At 38.1% G+C, this 19,388-nt stretch overlaps 1 protein-coding gene across 1 annotated transcript; it reads right to left on the bottom strand.

The window, feature by feature from the left end:
• Positions 1 to 17,650: 17,650 nt before the first annotated feature.
• LOC100975350 (olfactory receptor 10J1-like) lies at positions 17,651 to 18,583 on the bottom strand. The gene has a single exon (XM_003820975.4). The coding sequence runs from the start codon at positions 18,581 to 18,583 to the stop codon at positions 17,651 to 17,653; it is 933 nt and encodes a 310-aa protein (XP_003821023.4).
• Positions 18,584 to 19,388: the final 805 nt, after the last annotated feature.

Here is a 19,388-nt window from a genome sequence, read left to right as displayed (position 1 = left end):
CAGGCAAATACAAATCAAAACCACAATAAGATACTACTTCTTTGGCATTAGGATCATTATTATATTAACAGCAATAGAAACAATAGAAAATAGTAAGTGTTGGGGAGGAAGTGGAGAAATTAGAACCCTTGTGTGTAACTGATGGGAATGTAAAATGATACAGCAACTGTGAAAAACAGTCTGGTTGTTCTTCAAACAGTTAAAAATAGAATTACCATATAATTCAGCAATGCTACTCCTGGGTATATACCCAACAGAATTGAGAACAGAGAATCAAACAGACACTTGTACACCAATGTTCATAGCATACTCACAGAAGCCAAAAGGTAGAAACAACCCAAATGTCCATCAAAAGATGAACGAATAAATAAAATCTGCTACATACACAATGGAATATTATTCTACCTTAAAAAGAAATGAAATTCTGGTACATGCTGCAACATGGATGAACTCTAAAAACATTATGCTATGTGAAGTAAGCCAGACACAAAAAGACAAATATTTTATGATTCATTTAAATGAAATGTTCAGAGTAGGCAAATCCATAGAGACAGAAAGCAGGTTAGTGCTTGCCCAGGACTGGCAGTCAAGAAGAAATGGAGAGTTATTATTTAGTAGGTACACATTTTCTGTTTGAGATTATGAAAATGTTATGGAAATAGTGATGGTTATACAACACTATGAATGTATTTAACATCACTGATGTACACTTAGAAATTGTTAAAATGATACATTTTATATTATGTATATTTTATCACAATAAAAATTAAGTATCTGGGAAGGTTTTTTTTATTTTTCCTGCCACTTTTCTGTAAATCCAAAATTATGTCAAAAGAAAAGGTCATAAGAATAAAAGAAAGCCTAATAGTTTAGGATGATGTCATCACAATAGGTGGTGCATATCTCCTTTGACAAGAGCACATAATTCTACAGGGCTAATCCCAAATCTCTCCATTAAAGGACTATCTCTACCAAACTTGCCCCCAAATGAATGCTGCTTCCACTTCAGGGTGATCTTTGTTTTCTGTTCAATTGAGTATCCCTTTCTCTCCTGGGGCTTCTCTTCTACCTAGGAGTTCTACAGTTCCTCCAGCGGGTGCACATGGATTGAAACAAGAGTCTTAGGATGGCTTAACAATGCCCTCTCCATAGCCAATAGACAGACTGTAGGCTTCAGTTTTATATGGATATAGAAAGACCTTATTGTCTTGGTCCAAGTGCTGTAGAACAAGGGGCTTTAACCATAGGTCAGGTTGATATGTAAGATTTCTCTAGAACCAGGAGAAATACTATAAAATTCATATTAATCATATGTTAACATCTGACTATCTCCGCATAGGGCTTATTACATATAGGGCTTGCAAATATAGGTTATTTACATATGATATTGCAATGAAAGATCTTATATGGTGAATTCTTTTTCCTAGCTTACTTTTTTGGTTCTGTCAACTCTATTCCAGGGACATAAAAAAGGTTAGTTTATTGAGTGCAATGAGCAAAGGTTGTGAAGCCCTATCTTCTTTTTTTCCTTTCATACCTAGTCCCTGGGCATTTTACCCTTATACTCAAAAAATTCTTCCTGTGGAGTTGGATGTGGCTAATGATAAATGCATTGATTATTTCTGTTGGTCTGTGATTTGGTTTTCCTGAGTCTCTATCATTCCTATTTGGGTAAGAAATAGAAAACTTGAATTAATAGGTGTAAATATTACTTTTTTGTGTCATATCCTCCCCAATCCCTGGTTATCTGTTCATAAGAAAGGGGTCAAATCCCTGTTTGTTCAATGTACTTGAAGCTGTCATCTCAGATGCTGAGGCTCAATCTCATGGACTTACCCCCTTTTAAGGCAGAGGTGGGTGTGTAATCATTTTGCGCTCATCCACTTAATTTTGTTTAGTAGGAATAGAAGGAATACAACTTTCTTCCAGCCAATTGTGACTGGAAGTACACATTCATCTATAATTTGCTAAACCAACGTGTTCCCTTTCAAATGAAGCATATTTAGTGAGTTTTTTTCTCCTTTCCCTAAAATGAGATAATCATAGCAAGAGTTGTTTTTGAGAGAACAGAAAGTTATATTCATTATCCTGCTTTACAAACAAGAAAATTAACACAGGGAGATGAAATGACTGACTCAAGGTCACATAGTGAGTCAGTGGCAGGGCTGGAAATAAAATGCAAGTAATATAGAATAGGCATGCTATTATCCTTTCTGCTTTGAAAAATTTTTCCTCCCCTCACCTCCCTCATTTTTTATTGTACAGATTTAGGGTATACAAAAAGATATTTTGATATACATATACATGGTGAAATGATTACTACATGTACACAACTAAAGATACCCATCACCTTCCATAGTTACCTCTTTCCCGCATGCACGCGCGCATGCATGCATGTGTGTGTATGTGTGTGTAACAGCACCTAAAATCTACTCTCTTAGCAAATTTTAAATATAAAATTTAATATTATTAACTATAATCCTCCTGCTATACATTAAATCCCTAGACTTATTTATCTTACGTAACTGAATGTTTGTACTCTTTGACTTATATCTCCTCATTTTCTCCCCCTCCCTTTCCCTAGTAACTAACCACTGCTCTATTCTCTGTTTCTCTGTATTTGACTTAAAAATATTCCATATGTGAGATTGCACAGTATTTTTCTTTCTGCATCTGGCTAATTTCACTTAGCATAATGTCCTCTAGCTTGATTCATGTTGTCACAAATGGCAGTATCTTTTTTAAGGCTGAGTAATATTCTATTGTGTGTGTGTGTGTGTGTGTGTGTGTATCACAATATCTTTATTCATCCATCGACTATTTTCGTATCTTGGTTATTGTGAATTATGTTGTAATAAACATGAAAGTGCAGGTATCTCTTTGAGGTATTGATTTCATTTCCCCTAATACCCAGAAAGGGACTGCTGCATTATATGGTATTTCAATTTTTATTTTTTTGAGGAACTGCCATACTTTTTTGCATAATGTGTGTCCAAATTATAGTTCCACAAATAGTGTACAAGGGTCTTCCTTTCTCCAAATCCTCACCTCCATATCTTTCATTTTTTGGTAGTAGCCATCATAACAGTTATGAAGTAACATCTCATTGTGGTTTTGATTCCCATTTCCTCAATGATTAATAATATCAAGCACCTCTTCATATACTTGCAGGCCATTTTTATGTCTTCTTTGGAGAAGTATCTATTCAGATTCTTTGCCCATTTTAAAATTGGATTTTTTTTTTTTTTGGCTAGTGAGTAGTGTGAGTTCCTTATATGTTTTGAATATTAGCCCTTATCAGATATATGGTTCACAAATATTTTCCCCCAATCCATAGGCTGCTTTTTGATTTCTTTGATTGTTTCCTTTGCTGTGCAGAAGCTTTTTTAATTTGTTGTAGTCCCACCTGTTTATTTTTGCTTTTGTTGCCTGTGCTTTTAGTGTGATATTCAAAAATATCATTGCCAAAGTCAGTATCAAGGACCTTTCCCCCTATGTTTTCTTCTAGGAGTCTTTTTTTTTTTTTTAATACTTTAACTTTTAGAGTACATGTGCACAACATGCAGGTTAGTTACATATGTATACATGTGCCATGTTGGTGTGCTGCACCCATTAACTTGTCATTTAACATTAGGTATATCTCCTAATGCTATCCCTCCCCCCTCCCCCTACCCCACAACAGGCCCCGGTGTGTGATGTTCCCCTTCCTGTGTCCATGTGTTCTCATTGTTCAATTCCCACCTATGAGTGAGAACATGCGGTGTTTGGTTTTTTGTCCTTGCAATAGTTTGCTGAGAATGATGGTTTCCAGCTTCATCCATGTCCCTACAAAGGACATGAACTCATCCTTTTTATGGCTGCATAGTATTCCATGGTGTATATGTGCCACATTTTCTTAATCCAGTCTATCATTGTTGCACATTTGGATTGGTTCCAAGTCTTTGCTATTGTGAATAGTGCCGCAATAAACATATGTGTGCATGTGTCTTTATAGCAGCATGATTTATAATCCTTTGGGTATATACCCAGTAATGGGATGGCTAGGTCAAATGGTATTTCTAGTTCTAGATCCCTGAGGAATCGCCACACTGACTTCCACAATGGTTGAACTAGTTTACAGTCCCACCAACAGTGTAAAAGTGTTCCTATTTCTCCACATCCTCTCCAGCACCTGTTGTTTCCTGACTTTTTAATGATTGCCATTCTAACTGGTGTGAGATGGTATCTCATTGTGGTTTTGATTTGCATTTCTCTGATGGCCAGTGATGATGAGCATTTTTTCATGTGTCTTTTAGGAGTTTTATGGTGTCCCATCTTACATTTAGGGCTTTAGTCCATTTTGTGTTGATTTTTGTATATGATGTAAGATAAGGGCCCAGTTTCATTCTTCTGCATATGGAGATCCTGTTTTCCTAAGACCATTTATAGCAAGATTCTGATGAATATTTTCCACATGAAGATGAAATCAGCTCTTCTTTCCTTATCTCCCGAAAGCAGATCATCATGAGTGGTATTTTCAGAACACTCTAATTATTTTTTATGTTACTAATTGTTTCCCTGGAAGAGTTTGTGCACTGGTCAGAGTTCCCATTTGAAGGAAAGCCAGAAATGGTAGCTGTTTTGGGAAACATACCATGTGGGAAAAGAGTAGCTCATTTCTGAGCAGATAGTACAGAAATATTAAAGCTTTTAAAACTACTAATATTTTATAACTTTTAAATATCTAATGTCATAATTAATCTCATTCAACATTTATAAAACTTTATGAGGTAGCTTTCTTTTTTTTAATAAAAAATCCCATTTTACAAATGAAGAAACTGAGGCTCATGGAAGTATATAACTTCCTGAAGTTCACACAGTTAGAAAGTGCCTAGCCAAGGCTGTTAGCTCTGCGGCATCATCTCTCCTTCTGGCAAATAGGCCTCGGACCTTTTCTCATTCTCATAAAGTAGGGATGATGGTGTTCCCTTTGTGCAGGTAAACCAGCTCTCCTTTCTCTGGCCCTAGGAATTTCTGGTATTTGAAAAATCATTTCTCCCATTTTCTACCACCCCTCACTCTTCCCACCCTAACTCTCTCTCCCCATAAAGAACCCTTTAGTCTATCTCTACCACTGTTTTTCTAGGTTGGGAGCATATACCTAACTGAACTCAGCAACTACTTGACTGTGCCATTCCTCCCAAGTAAACATGGAGAGCTGGGAGGACCCTTGGGGACTGCAAAAGTCCTAGAAAGGGAGAGACACCTACCACCTGGCTTCACACACTCTTCTTTGAAGGACAAAGTCTTTGTTCCGGCTGATAGGATTCAAGTTTATATATAAATGAATAGAAATGCTTTTTCCTCCTTGAGCACTTGTTTCAGGTGTTGTGACTGCACCACTTCCTGTAACTTCTCATTTCCTGTTTTCCTCTGAGAAAGCCTAACATGTTAGACAAGGAAACAGGCTCTATGTCTTCATGAGGGTACAGCCTCTCTAATACTTACTATCTGTGTTTCCAGATCTTGGGAAAAAGTGAATATGAAGGACTACTATCTTCTCAGAAAACTGACATAATTCCCTACATAAGGCCATTGTGGGCTTCGAAATGGAAGAGATAGATAAGGGCCTCCGTTTCTTGACCTTGCTCCTTTAATATGGAACCTAAAGACATCCAAGTGCATATCAGTTGAGCAAGTCTGTTAGTGGAGATCAGAAGCGCCAGCTCATGACTAAGCCACTTGGAGAGTTTACCACAGCAAGGTGGTTTTGACTGTTATACCACTTTACATGGTTTTTATTCTTATTCATACATTTGTTTCATATATGTCCATAATAGGTCATTGGTTAAGGCTATAGATCATAAAGAATATTCATGTTGAAATATAAGTTAATGAAGAGGGGCACATGTTCTCAGAACCTCCTGAGGGCTGTGTCATGGGCAAAAAAATATATATTTTAAAGAAAAAAGTTAATAAGGAACATAAAAATGATCACTTAGAAAATCCATGTGATGATTAAAATTAAAATTCAAAATAACAATTATAAACATTTTAAATTTTCAAAAAGTTATAAAACTATATATTAGATACTATGTATTCACCATGCCGTATTTGTCATAATTGTTTCCTACCTCTTTTTTTATAAGTAGTAATATTTATAGATGTAGTCAGAAATTCACCTCCATCCTTTCCCCTTCCTTACTTCCTCCTTTCTCAGAGGTAACTACTATATTAAGTGTATATAGATTATTCCTTTGCATGTTTATACCTTAGTACATATGTCTATATCTATAAATATTCGATCTTATTTTAAGTTTATGTATGTATTCTATTTCTAAAATTTTTCCATATTGATTGTCAAAAATATCTTAATCTAAAAAATATTTTATAGTACATCAAGATGTTAACACTTAACTAAACCCTAGTAAATTAAGCACTTGAAAACTCAGCATGAATATTATTAAATAAAATTTTGTAGGCTCTAAATGCTAGAAACAAAAATCAAAATCCTCAAAGAAATTTGTGTACATTTCTGAGATAATGCAAAGTAGTTAAATTTCAATCTTCATTTTAATGCATATATTTTTATTCCCAAACTTCACAGATACCTTATTTGAGTCCTTGATTTCCTAGCTTATGGCCCAATTCTAGGTGAAGAGCACCACCTTAACTCCCAACAACCAGGAACTCCCTGTATTGAGAACTGGGCAACTTCATCTTCAAGAGCCCAAGAGCTAGATCTCCATTCTGTCATGAGCCAAGATGTCTCCATCTCACAACTATGTTGAACTCCACAACCATCTAAATCAGTTAATGTCCTTAGTCTACTGATGATACCCAAGCCCCTAAACACATGTTGGAAATTGATTCCTCCCATGGGTCCACAAGTATGCTTATCTTATAGTCCTAACATAAACTGCCATGATTTCCTTACACACATAAGGTAATAAAATGTCCTTCAGGAGAACCTAGGGCCTTTCTTTGAAGGGGAAGGGCAGTGGAGTAGGAAATAGAATAATTAAAAGAGAAAGGAAAGATCCAGTAATGAAAACAATAGATCAAAAGGTAAACAAATTAGTTTTTTAACCATATCCTGGTTCAGTTAATATTTACCATCTATAACTTTGTGTTTTGTTGCTAGAACAAAGACCTTGCCTGTAACAACACAGTATAAGAAGCCAAACAGTGAGTGTCTCTCCACTGTGATAACTGCTGCTATCCCCCTCAGTACTCCTGAAAACCCATGGAGAGTGTGATGGAGAGGCATCTTCTGGGTATCCTGCTCCTCACCACTCTCTTGAGAGGTGTGACAGTGAGGTAGGAACTGAGCTAATGAGCTAATTGGGAAGTTTCCTCCACGTCCCAATAGAACTAGAATATAAGACCTATTGTTGGTTTTGTTGCTGCTGCTGCTACAGTTTCAGAAAGGTATGAATGAAGGTTGGCATATGAGTAACCTATTATTCCAAAACAATCTGCCACAAAATTTAACAGCTTGAAACAACAAATATTTATTAACTCTGGTTTTCTGTGGGTCAAGAAATATAGAGTAGCAGGGCTAATGATTCTGAATGAAGATCTTTCATGAAGTTGAAGTCAATAAATGAGAGCTGTAGTCTCATCTGAATGCTCGACTGGAGAAGAATCTGCTTCCAAGCTCACTTATGTGGTTGCTGTCAGGATTCAGCTCTTTATACGATGTTGGATTGAAGGCCTAATTTTATCACTTACTATTGGCCATAAGTCTCCCTTAGTTCCTGGCCACATGGGTCTTCCCATAGAGCAGCCTTCAACATGGCAGCTAGCTTCTGCAATGATGAGTGATTTGACATAGGGAGAGAAAGTGCCCAGCACAGAAGCCTCAGCCTTTTGATAATCTAATCTTAGAAATCACATACTTCACTCCTGCTGTATTCTATTCATTAGAAGTGAATCAGCCCGGCATCAGGCCAGTGCCACTCTGGAATGCAGCTTTCAGAGGAAGGAGCAGGCAGCAATCTTTGCTGTTCTGCAGCGTCTACTGGTGATACCCCGGCAAAGAGGTCTGGAGTGGACCTCCAGCAAACTGCAGCAGACAGACCTACAGAAGAGGGGTCTGATGGTTAGAAGAAAAACTAACAAACAAAGCCACAGCATCAACATCAACATTAACATCGAGGACCCCCACACAAAAACCCCATCCAAAAATCATCATCCTCAGAGATCAAAGGTAGATAAATCCATGAAGATGAGGAAAAACCAAGGCAAAAACACTGAAAATTCCAAAAACCAGAATGCCTCTACTCCTCCAAATGATCGCAAATCCTCTCCAGGAAGGGCACAAAACTGGATGGAGAATGAGATTGACGAATTGACAGAAGTAGGCTTCGGAAGGCGGGTAATAACAAACTCCTCTGAGCTAAAGGAGCATGTTCTAACCCAATGCAAGAAAGCCAAGAACCTTGATAAAAGATTACAGGAACTGTTAACTAGAATAACCAGTTTAGAGAGGAAAATAAATGACCTGATGGAGCTGAAAAACACAGCACGAGATCTTTGTAAAGCATACACAAGTATCAATAGCTGAATTGATCAAGTAGAAGAAAGGATATCAGAGACTGAAGATCAACTTACTGAAATAAGGTGTGAAGCCAAGATTAGAGAAAAAAAGAATGAAAAGGAATGAACAAAGCCTCCAAAAAATATGGAACTATGTGAAAAGACCAAACCTATAATTGATTGGTGTACCTGAAAGTAACGGGGAGAATGGAACCCAGTCAGAAAACACACTTCAGGATATTATCCAGGGGAACTTCCCCAATCTAGCAAGATGGGCCAACGTTCAAATTCAGGAAATACAGAGAACACTACCAAGATACTCCTCAAGAAGAGCAACCCCAAGACACATAATTGTCAGATTCTCCAAGGTTGAAAGAAAGGAAAAAATATTAAGGGCAGCCAGAGAGAAAGGTAAGGTACCTACAAAGGGAAGCCCATCAGACTAACAGCAGATCTCTCTACAGAAACCCTACAAGCCAGAAGAGAGTGGGGATCAATATTCAACATTCTTAAAGAAAAGAATTTTCAACCCAGAATTTTATATCCAGCCAAAAGCTTCATAAGTGAAGGAGAAATAAAATCCTTTCAAGACAAGCAAATGCTGAGGGATTTTGTCACCACCAGGCTTGCATTACAAGAGCTCCTGAAGGAAGCACTAAATATGGAAAGGAAAAACTGTACCAGCCACTGCAAAAACACCAAAATATAAAGACCGATGATACTGTGAAGAAACTACATCAATTAATGTTCAAAATAACCCGCTAGCATGATGATGACAGGATCAAATTCACACATAACAATATTAACCTTAAATGTAAATGGGCTAAATACCCCAATTAAAAGACACAGATTGGCAAATTGGATAAAAAGTCAAGACCCATTGGTCAGGAGACTGATCTCACCTGCAAAGACAAACATAGGCTCAAAATAAAGGGATGGAGGAATATTTACCAAGCAAATGGAAAGGAAAAAAAAAGCAGAGGTTGCAACGCTAGTTTCTGATAAAACAGACTTTAAACCAACAAAGATCAAAAGAGACAAAGAAGGGCATTGCATACTCATAAAGGGATCAATGCAACAAGAAGAGCTGACTATCCTAAATATATATGCACCCAATACAGGAGCACCCAGATTCATAAAGCAAGTTCTTAGAGACCTACAAAGAGATTTAGACTCTCACACAATAATAGTGGGAGACTTTAACACCCCACTGTCAATATTAGATCAACAAGACGAAAATTAACAAGGGTATTCAGGACTTGAACTCAGCTCTGGACCAAGCGGACCTAATAGACATCTACAGATCTCTCCACCCCAAATCAACAGAATATACATTCTTCTCAGCATCACATTGCACATATTCTAAATTTGACCACATAATTGGAAGTAACACACGCCTCAGCAAATACAAAAGAACAGAAATCATAACAAACAGTCTCTCAGACCACAGTGCAATCAAATTAGAACTCAGGATTAAAAAACGCTCTCACAATGGCGCAACTACATGGAAAATGAACTACCTGCTCCCGAGTGACTATTGGGCACATAACGAAATTAAGACGCAAATAAAGAAGTTCTTTGAAATCAACGAGAATAAAGAGACAATGTATTAGAATCTCTGGGACACAGCTAAAGCAGTGGGAAATTTATAGCACTAAATACCCACAACAGAAAGCTGGAAAGATCTAAAATCAACACCCTAACATCACAGTGAAAAGAACTAGAGAAGCAAGAGATAACAAATTCAAAAGCTAGCATAAGACAGGAAATAACTAAGATCAGAGCAGAAGTGAAGGAGATAGAGACACGAAAAGTCCTTCAAAAAATCAATGAATCCAGTAGCTGGTTCTTTGAAAAAATGAACAAAATAGATAGACTGCTAGCTAGACTAAAAAAGAAGAGAGAAGAATCAAACAGACAAAATAAAAAATGATAAAGGCAATATCACCACTGATTCCACAGAAATACAAAATACCATCAGAGAATACTATAAACACCTCTAAGCAAATAAACTGGAAAACCTAGAAGAAATGCATAAATTCCTGGACACATACACCCTCCCAAGACTAAATCAGGAAGAAGTCGAATCCCTGAATAGAACAATAACAAGTTCTGAAATTGAGGCAGTAATTAATAGTCTACCAACCAAAAAAAGCCCAGGACCAGATGGATTTGCAGCCAAATCCTACCAAAGGTACAAATAGGAGATGGTACAATTCCTTCTGAAACTATTCCAAACCACAGAAAAAGAGGGACTCTTCCCTAACTCATTTTATGAGGCCAGTGTTATCCTGATACCAAAACCTGGCAGAGACACAACAACAACAACAAAAAAGGAAATTTCAGGCCAATATCCCTGAAGAACATCGATGTGAAAATCTTCAATAAAATACTGGCAAACCAAATCCAACAGCACATCGAACAGTTTATCCACCACGAACAATTTGGCTTCATCCCTGGGATGCAAGGCTGGTTTAACATATGAATATCAATAAACGTAATCCATCACATAAATAGAACCAATGACAAAACCACATGATGATCTCAATAGATGCAGAAAAGGCCTTTGATAAAATTCAACGTCATTTATGCTAAAAATTCTCAATAAACTAGGTATTAATGGAACATATCTTAAAATAATAAGAGCGATTTATGAGAAACCCATAGCCAATATCATATCGAATGGACAAAAGCTGGAAGCATTTCCTTTGAAAATTGACACAAGTCAAGGATGCCCTCTCTCACCACTCCTATTCAACATACTACTGGAAATTCTAGCCAGGGCAATCAGGCAAGAGAAAGAAATAAAGCATATTCAAATAGGAAGACAGAAAGTCAAATCGTCTGTGTTTGCAGACGACATGATTGTATATTTAGAAAGTCTGATCATCTCAGTCCAAAAACTCCATAAGCTGATGAGCTACTTCAGCAAAGTCTCAGGATACAAAATCGATGTGCAAAAATCACAAGCATTCCTATACACCGACAATAGACAAGCAGAGAGCCAAATCATGAGTGAACTCCCATTCATAATTGCTACAAAAAGAATAAAATACCTAGGAATACAACTTACAAGGGACACAAAGGACCTCTTCAAAGAGAAGTACAAACCACTGCTAAAGGAAATAAGAGAGGACACTAACAAATGGAAAAGCATTTCTTGCTCATGGATAGGAAAAATCAATATCGTGAAAATGGCCATACTGCCCAAAGTAATTTATATATTCTATGCTACTCCCATCAATCTATCAGTGGACTTTCTTCACAGAATTAGAAAAAACTACTTTAAATTTCATATGGAACCAAAAAAGAGCTTGTATAGCCAAGACAATCCTAAGCAAAAAGAACAAAGCTGGCGGCATCACGCTACCTGTCTCCAAACCATACTACAAGGCTACAGTAACCAAAACAGCATAGTACTGGTACCAAAACAGACACATGGACCAATGGAACAGAACAGAGACCTCAGAAATAACACCACACATTTACAACCATCTGATCTTCAACAAACCTGACAAAAAAAGCAATAAGGAAGGGATTCTGTATTTAATAAATGGTGCTGGGAAAATTGGCTAGCCATATGCAGAAAATTGAAACTGGACCCCTTCCTTACACTTATACAAAAATTAACTCAAGATGGATTAAAGACTTAAATGTAAAACCCAAAACCATAAAAATCTTAGAAGAAAACGTAGGCAATACCATTCAGGACATAGGCATGGGCAAAGACTTCATGACTAAAACACCAAGAGCAATTGCAACAAAAGCCAGAATTGACAAATGGTACCTAATCAAATGAAAGAGCTTCTGCACAGCAAAAGGAACTATCATCAGAGTGAACAGACAACCTACAGAAGGGAGGAAAATTTTTACAAGCTACCCATCTGACAAAGGTCTAATATCAATAATCTACAAAGAACTTAAACAGATTTACAAGAAAAAAACCAACAACCCCATCAAAAAGTGGGCAAAGGATATGAACAGACACTTCTCAAAAGAAGGCATTAATATGGTCAACAAACATACGAAAAAAAGTTCATTGCCACTCATCATCAGAGAAATGCAAATCAAAACCACAATGAGATACCATCTCTTGCCAGTTAGAATGGCAATTGTTAAATAGTCAGGAAACAAGAGATGCTGGTGAGGCTGTGGAGAAATAGGAACACTTTTATACTGTTGGTGGGAGTGTAAATTAGTTTAACCATTGTGGAAGACAGTGTAGTGATTCCTCAAGGATCTAGAACCAGAAATACCATTTGACCCAGCAATCCCATTACTGGGTATATACCCAAAGGATTATAAATCATTCTACTATAAAGGCACAAGCACATGTGTGTTATTGTGGCACTGTTCACAATAGCAAAGACTTGTAACCATCCCAGATGCCCATCAATGATAGACTGGATAAAGAAAATGTGGCACATATACACCATGGAATACTATGCAAGCATAAAAAAGAGTGAGTTCATGTCCTTTGTAGGGACATGGATGAAGCTGGAAGCCATCATTCTCAGCAAACTAACACAGGAACAGAAGGCCAAACACTGCACATTCTCACTCATAAGTGGGATTTGGACAATGAGAACACATGGACACAGAGAGGGTAACATCACACACTGGGGCCTATTCGGGGGTGGGGTGCAAGGGGACGGAGAGCATTAGGACAAATATCTAATGCATGCAGGGCTTAAAACCTAAATGATGGATTGATAGGTGCAGCTAAGCACCATGGCACATGTATACCTATGTAACAAACCTGCATGCTCTGCACATGTATTCCAGAACTTAAAGTAAAAAAAAAAAAAAAAAAAAAAAAGAAGTGAGTCAGACCACACCCAAGGGGAAGAAAATTATTTTTTGACTTATTTTTAGAACCACCACAGATGCTGTTGAATAAGGATATGCCTCACATAAGGAACTCTTACAGCTGGAGAAAGGAGAACTGGCTTTGCTTGTATGGAAATGTTATTACCTCTCAACTGAGAAAATAAGAAGAGGTATGCGGTATTGGCTGGAAAAGAGAACTTGTTACAGTGGTTAGGGCATTATCCTTCTGATCCTTCTCAAATGCTCAGTCAGGATAACGTGAGAGAAAATATGAAATCTAAAAAGTAGGGTGGAGTTTAAATCAGATAACCAGTTTCTACCAAACTGAATTGAATAATCTTTGTGAAATTGCTGAACTTTGATCCTCAGAGTCTTCATCTATACAGTGGGAATGAAAACAACATCCATTTAGCAAAGAGTTGTCATGAAGATTGGGTGAGATCAATTAAAGGCAATATGTACTTTGTGATACATACATGTTATAAAATTATTTTTTATTAGCCATAAAAAGCCTTAATGTTTCAGTACCATTTTTTTCCTTTTTATTACTGCCACTAAGGACAACCTCATCTTCTCAAGTTTGAGACAGCATTTCTTTATAGCATTACTATCAGTAATGAGTTTTTCAAAATCTCACTCTCTGGCTAAGCATGATATTTTGCTCTAGGTTTGTATACTGACAAGCTTACAAATCACAAGCAGGTAGATAATTAGATCACAGGGTACAAATGCATGGTTTACCTTTCCATCCTCGTAGTTCCTGTTGTACTGACTAAAGTTCTCCCTCTCTTTCTCTCTATCTTTATTAAAGTGTGTCATCTCTTCCTAGCTTCCCCTCCTTAAGTGCTCTGTTAACTATTTTTCATCCAGGATGAGCATTCTAAAAAAGGCCTGTATCTAAGGAAATAGAAATTCATGCTGTTTTTCCATTTCCTGCAATGAAGCAAAACTAACTCAATTCAAGACTCCATAGTGCTTCTAGGTTCTGTCTCCCTTAATTCAGTTAGTCATTTTTCTCTAGTTTATTTTCTAGACCGTAGTATTTGTTAAATTTGCTTTCCTAAGCAAGAAAAAAAAATAGTTGATTTTATAATGATTAAGCCTTTCTCTTCTCTTATGGATCTTAAGAGGAAATAAGTCAATGATAAGTAATTCCATGATCCTAGTGTTGCAGCTGCAGGTAAACAAACAGTGGAAAACTGGTCCTGCCTTAATTGGCATACAAGAGCAAACAGGGATTGGAGAAGAAGGCAAGAATACTATAATGGTCTGGGCCATGTGGTTTGCACACTATTCTATTCCTCAGACTTGGCACTGACCACAAGTGTTGGTTCATCATTGCCAAGCCAGGAATCAAGATGAGCCATTAAAAGTCTATCTAACTTCAGCCACAACTGTGCCATGGGAGAATCTCAGAATCTGATCAGTGGTGGGAGAATGGAATACTATCCATTACACTCAATGAGTTAGCTGGGTTTCATTTTCTGTGACTGGTGTTTGCTATTTTATCTGGATAAAATCTTCAAGGAAGATGGAGCTGGGAGTTGATACAGAACATCTTTAACTTACCCTTCTAACAGGACAAGTGGACCAAAACATGGGTTTTTAACACTGGTATTTTGCTTATACGGTCATTGACATAATGCACTCACAGGCGCTTTGCAAACTCTAGCGTGCTAACTTCACTCTGTTAGGAGACAGCCTAGGGTCCACAGTGAGAGCAAATCCAAGTTCACTAAATTTTTTTACATTATCTTTTCTCCACAGACATGTGAGGGAAGGCATTTATTTTCCCTCAAGAATCAGCTACAGTCTATGTGTCCCTGATCCCCAAGGTGAAGAAGCCCCTGAAGAACTTCACGCTTTGCCTGAAAACCTTCACAGACTTCACCTGCCCTTATAGCCTCTTCTACAGCACTCGGTCCCAGGACAATGAGCTGCTTCTCCTTGTCAACAAAATGGGAATGTATCTGCTGCACATTGGAAATGCTGCGGTCACTTTCAATGGCCCCACCCCCTGCCCTCGATCTCCTTATGCTTCGACCTATGTCAATGTGAACTGGGAGTCTGCCTCTGGAATTGCTACATTCTGGGCAAATGGGAAGCTGGTGGGGAGGAAGGGTGTGTGGAAGGGGTACTCTGTGGGGGAAGAGGCTAAGATCATCCTGGGACAAGAGCAGGATTCCTTTGGGGGACATTTTGATGAAAATCAATCCTTTGTTGGGGTGATATGGGATGTGTTTTTGTGGGATCATGTGCTCCCTCCAAAGGAGATGTGTGACTCCTGTTACAGCGGCGGCCTCCTGAATCGGCATACCCTGACTTATGAAGATAATGGCTATGTGGTAACTAAGCCCAAGGTGTGCGCTTAAGTCTCATTCTCTTCGGTCATGATTTGTGTTTTGTGATAATCACATACTCTTTGAAATTAATGCCTTGATTTTGTTTTCTTTTTCTGGCTCTGTTACGATAGTGTAAACTATATTTTAAAAAGACAAGGGATAAGTAGGATTTCAATATACATTGTTTATTGTTGCAAAAATTATTTTGGGTGAATTGCACCATAATTTTCTGCAGTGCCAAACTACAGGAACTTAGGGGAACACACTACTTTCAGTACTGGTCACCAGTCTTACAAAGCCCTGTACCACTGTGGGAGGTCCTATGGGGGTTCTGCGCACTCACATTCAGCAATCTATAAAACTGATGTGACTACTGGGAGAGGCTTTCAGAAGTGGGCTAATATAGTGAGCAGGAACCCCAAAGAGGGAGTCTCAAAAGGGGTTTTCACAGGAGCAGGGTTGTGAGAGTATTTCCTTGGTACTCACTGCAAGCGGACTCAGAGGTCTCCCGGGAAAACACCTAGATAAAGGCAAAGATAAGCTGCCCTGGAGGTTTCTCATTATACCCACTCAGCTTGCTCTCCTGCAGGTAGTGCTCTGAAGGAGCACATCTTTTACTGTTTCAGGCAATGTTTCATAAACATGAAGGTTTCCTTTCTTGGGCCTTCCACCTTTAGGGATTCCCAGATCCTTTATTTTACAGGCACTTTCAATACATTTTCAAAGGGGACACTTGGACAGTTTTGGTAGGTGACAGATACAGATTGATGTTTTTTAACCAGCCCTTTATGGACCGGAAGGCATATGGCAAGTTCTGTCTTTTTTTCTCCAGGCCGAATAAATCTAAAATCTTAATCCTTTCTCGCAAATCAAAATAACTTTCTCCTTTAGAAGACAATAAACTCCCAGACTCTTGTTTAGAACTGTATTTAAACTTAGAATTTAAACTAGGTACCCAACTATACACAGAAAATAAATTCATCCATGTAGAAATGAAAAGGGTAAAGGCAAGGCATGGATTGCCTTGTAGCATGGATTTCCATGAAAAGGGTAAAGGCAAGACATGGACTTCCATGTAGAAATGAAAAGGGTAAAGGCAAGGCATGGATCAGATTATGTTCTACACAGAGTAGAATGAAAATCATGGGCTAATTTCCAGATCTAAGTCAGCAAGCATTAGTTGGAAGGTGATAAAAATAAACTCAATTACAAAAAATCCTCAGATATCAGATATCCCTATATTTGTGAATTCAGTATAGCATGTGTTACTCCCACAGAAAGCATATATAAGCACAGTGAAATTCAGAGGTTGGATGTGACCATGTTGCTTACTAACACTGAACATACTGGTAACAGAGTCTCACCGAGGAAATAGTTCTAATGTGAGCCTCAACAAAATTGGAAAACAATTTCATGGGTCTCCAAGGCAGATGAGAATGTTTAAAGCTTATAATATTTTTTCCGGAATGTCAAGATCTGCTACTCTTGTCAATGCTTAAAGTAGAAAGTGATGATAAGTGGGAAGGTAGTTTTGACTGTTTTGAAGACACCCTGTACACCAACCATGTCCTCTTTAAAGTTTTAGAGCTCAATATCTATATGACATTTAGGTTGACCTGTCAACTTAGTACTTCCAATAGGTGTTATGCAACCCACTTTTCTGCTTTCAACAAACGATAACAATCAGCTACTCCTTGCTTACGACTCCCTACAGCTTTGCCCCTGTGTGAGCAGCAACTGACCACTCCCCTGGTGGTAACCTGTGTGGTTAGTAGAAGGTATAGGAGAATGATGGTAAAAACAAAGTCAAATCATGGAGACTCTTGGTTCCTTAATGTCGCATTACCACCAAATTTTGCAACTCTCTTTGGTTAGAGGATGAATGATAGGATTCAATTTTCTCGAGCTTAAAAAAATACCCAGACTATGATTGACTATATGTCAAACTGATGAAGATTCTAGGCAAAAGGTTTTTTGCCAATAGCACGGTGAAGGGCATTCTTGACCTCCTTGTTCCTCAAAGTGTACACAACAGGATTAAGTAGTGGAGTAAAGACGGTGTATGTCACTGAAATTAGCTGGTCCTGATCCCTGGTGTTCTCTGACTTGGGCTTGAGGTAGGCAATGGAGGCACAGCCATAGTGGATGATAACCACAGTGAGGTGGGAGGCACAAGTTGCAAAAGCCTTTTTCCGGCCCTCAGGAGAGGTGACCTTGAGGATGGTAGAGATGATGAGGATGTAGGAGATGAAGACCAAACCCAGCGGCACTACAATAACCAGGGAACTAACAACAAAATTAATTAGGTCATGTAGAGTGGTATCAACACAGGAAAGTTTCATAACTGGGTGGATATCACAGAAATAATGGGCCACCTGTTTATCACAAAAAGTCAGCCTGAACACAGATGAAATCTGAACTATGGCCACAAGCAGCCCAACACTGCAGGACCCACATACCAGCTGGACACACACTTTCTTGTTCATGATGATCATGTACCTCAAAGGGTTACAGATGGCCACATAGCGATCATACCCCATTGCTGTGAGCAGAAAGCAGTTGTTGATGGCCAAGGTAATAAAAAAAAACATGTGGGTGGCACAGCCAGCCAAAGAGATAGGTTGGCTTAGACTTAAGAGACTGGAGAGCATCCGTGGTACAATGACTAATGTGTAGACAGTCTCTGAAGTGGAAAGCATACTAACAAAGAAGTACATGGGGGTGTGAAGGTGACGATCAATGCTGATAATTGTCACAATTATGACATTGCCAGCCAGGGTTAAAAGACACAAGGTAAGAAATACCACAAAGAGGGTAAGCTTGTGTTCATGAAAGCTGGAGAAACCCTGGAAAACAAACTCCCTTATCACTGTGTGGTTCTCTTTCTTCATTGGATAAATAAACAGATTGAAAATACAGAGACTTAGGTCAATTAGTCAGAAGACATCAGTGCCCAATGCTTTGAGCAGGTGAATCATCTAAGAAGATAATAAGGATTCTGTTCGTGGATGGATGCCAAGTTATTGGGGACGACTGTTCACCTATAGATATAGACAGAAAAACACGATAAGAAAACAATTTCATGCATGACAATGTGTGTGTGTGTATATATATATATATATGGGACTAAATAGGGATGAAAAAATGGAAGAAAAGACACCCGGGGTAAGTTTGAAAAAGATTTCTTGGTGACCTAGCACATAAGTGTTAGAGAAAAACTAGGCTAAAGAAATAGGAAATGCATAGTTAAATTTGAAAGGAATTTTCTTTTATATTACAGTTTCAGATTTTGTTTACCTAAAACAAATTTTTCAACCTCTTCCACTTTGTTTAGACCACAATTTCGATTGTCTCTTTAAAGATCTTTCTTTCTGGGTTGCCAGACAAGACAATGCTCTCTGCTCCAACATAACATAAGTGTTTACTTTCTCCCTGTTGCTCTTGTCTGCTTGTTTCACAAACTCTTTTCATAAGTCATCAAACAGCTTCAAACCTGACTGTCCCCCAAGATGTTTTAAAACAAGAGATGTTCCTCTCTTTTTTCAATGCTTGACTTGAGTCTCCTCCTCCTCAGAAAGTCTTCTCAGGACTAAATACAACCTGTCAATCCAATTCCCCGTAGTGTTGGTAAGTGTTTCCCAGTAGCTTGGTTCCGGGGACTGTGTTTATTTCTATGCATTTTCTAGCTTATACTTA

Source organism: Pan paniscus, chromosome 1 (genome assembly GCF_029289425.2).
Source record: "Pan paniscus chromosome 1, NHGRI_mPanPan1-v2.0_pri, whole genome shotgun sequence".
Taxonomy (NCBI): domain Eukaryota; kingdom Metazoa; phylum Chordata; class Mammalia; order Primates; family Hominidae; genus Pan; species Pan paniscus.
The sequence above is the reverse complement of the archived record's forward strand: the minus strand, read 5'-3'. Positions and strand labels throughout refer to the sequence as shown.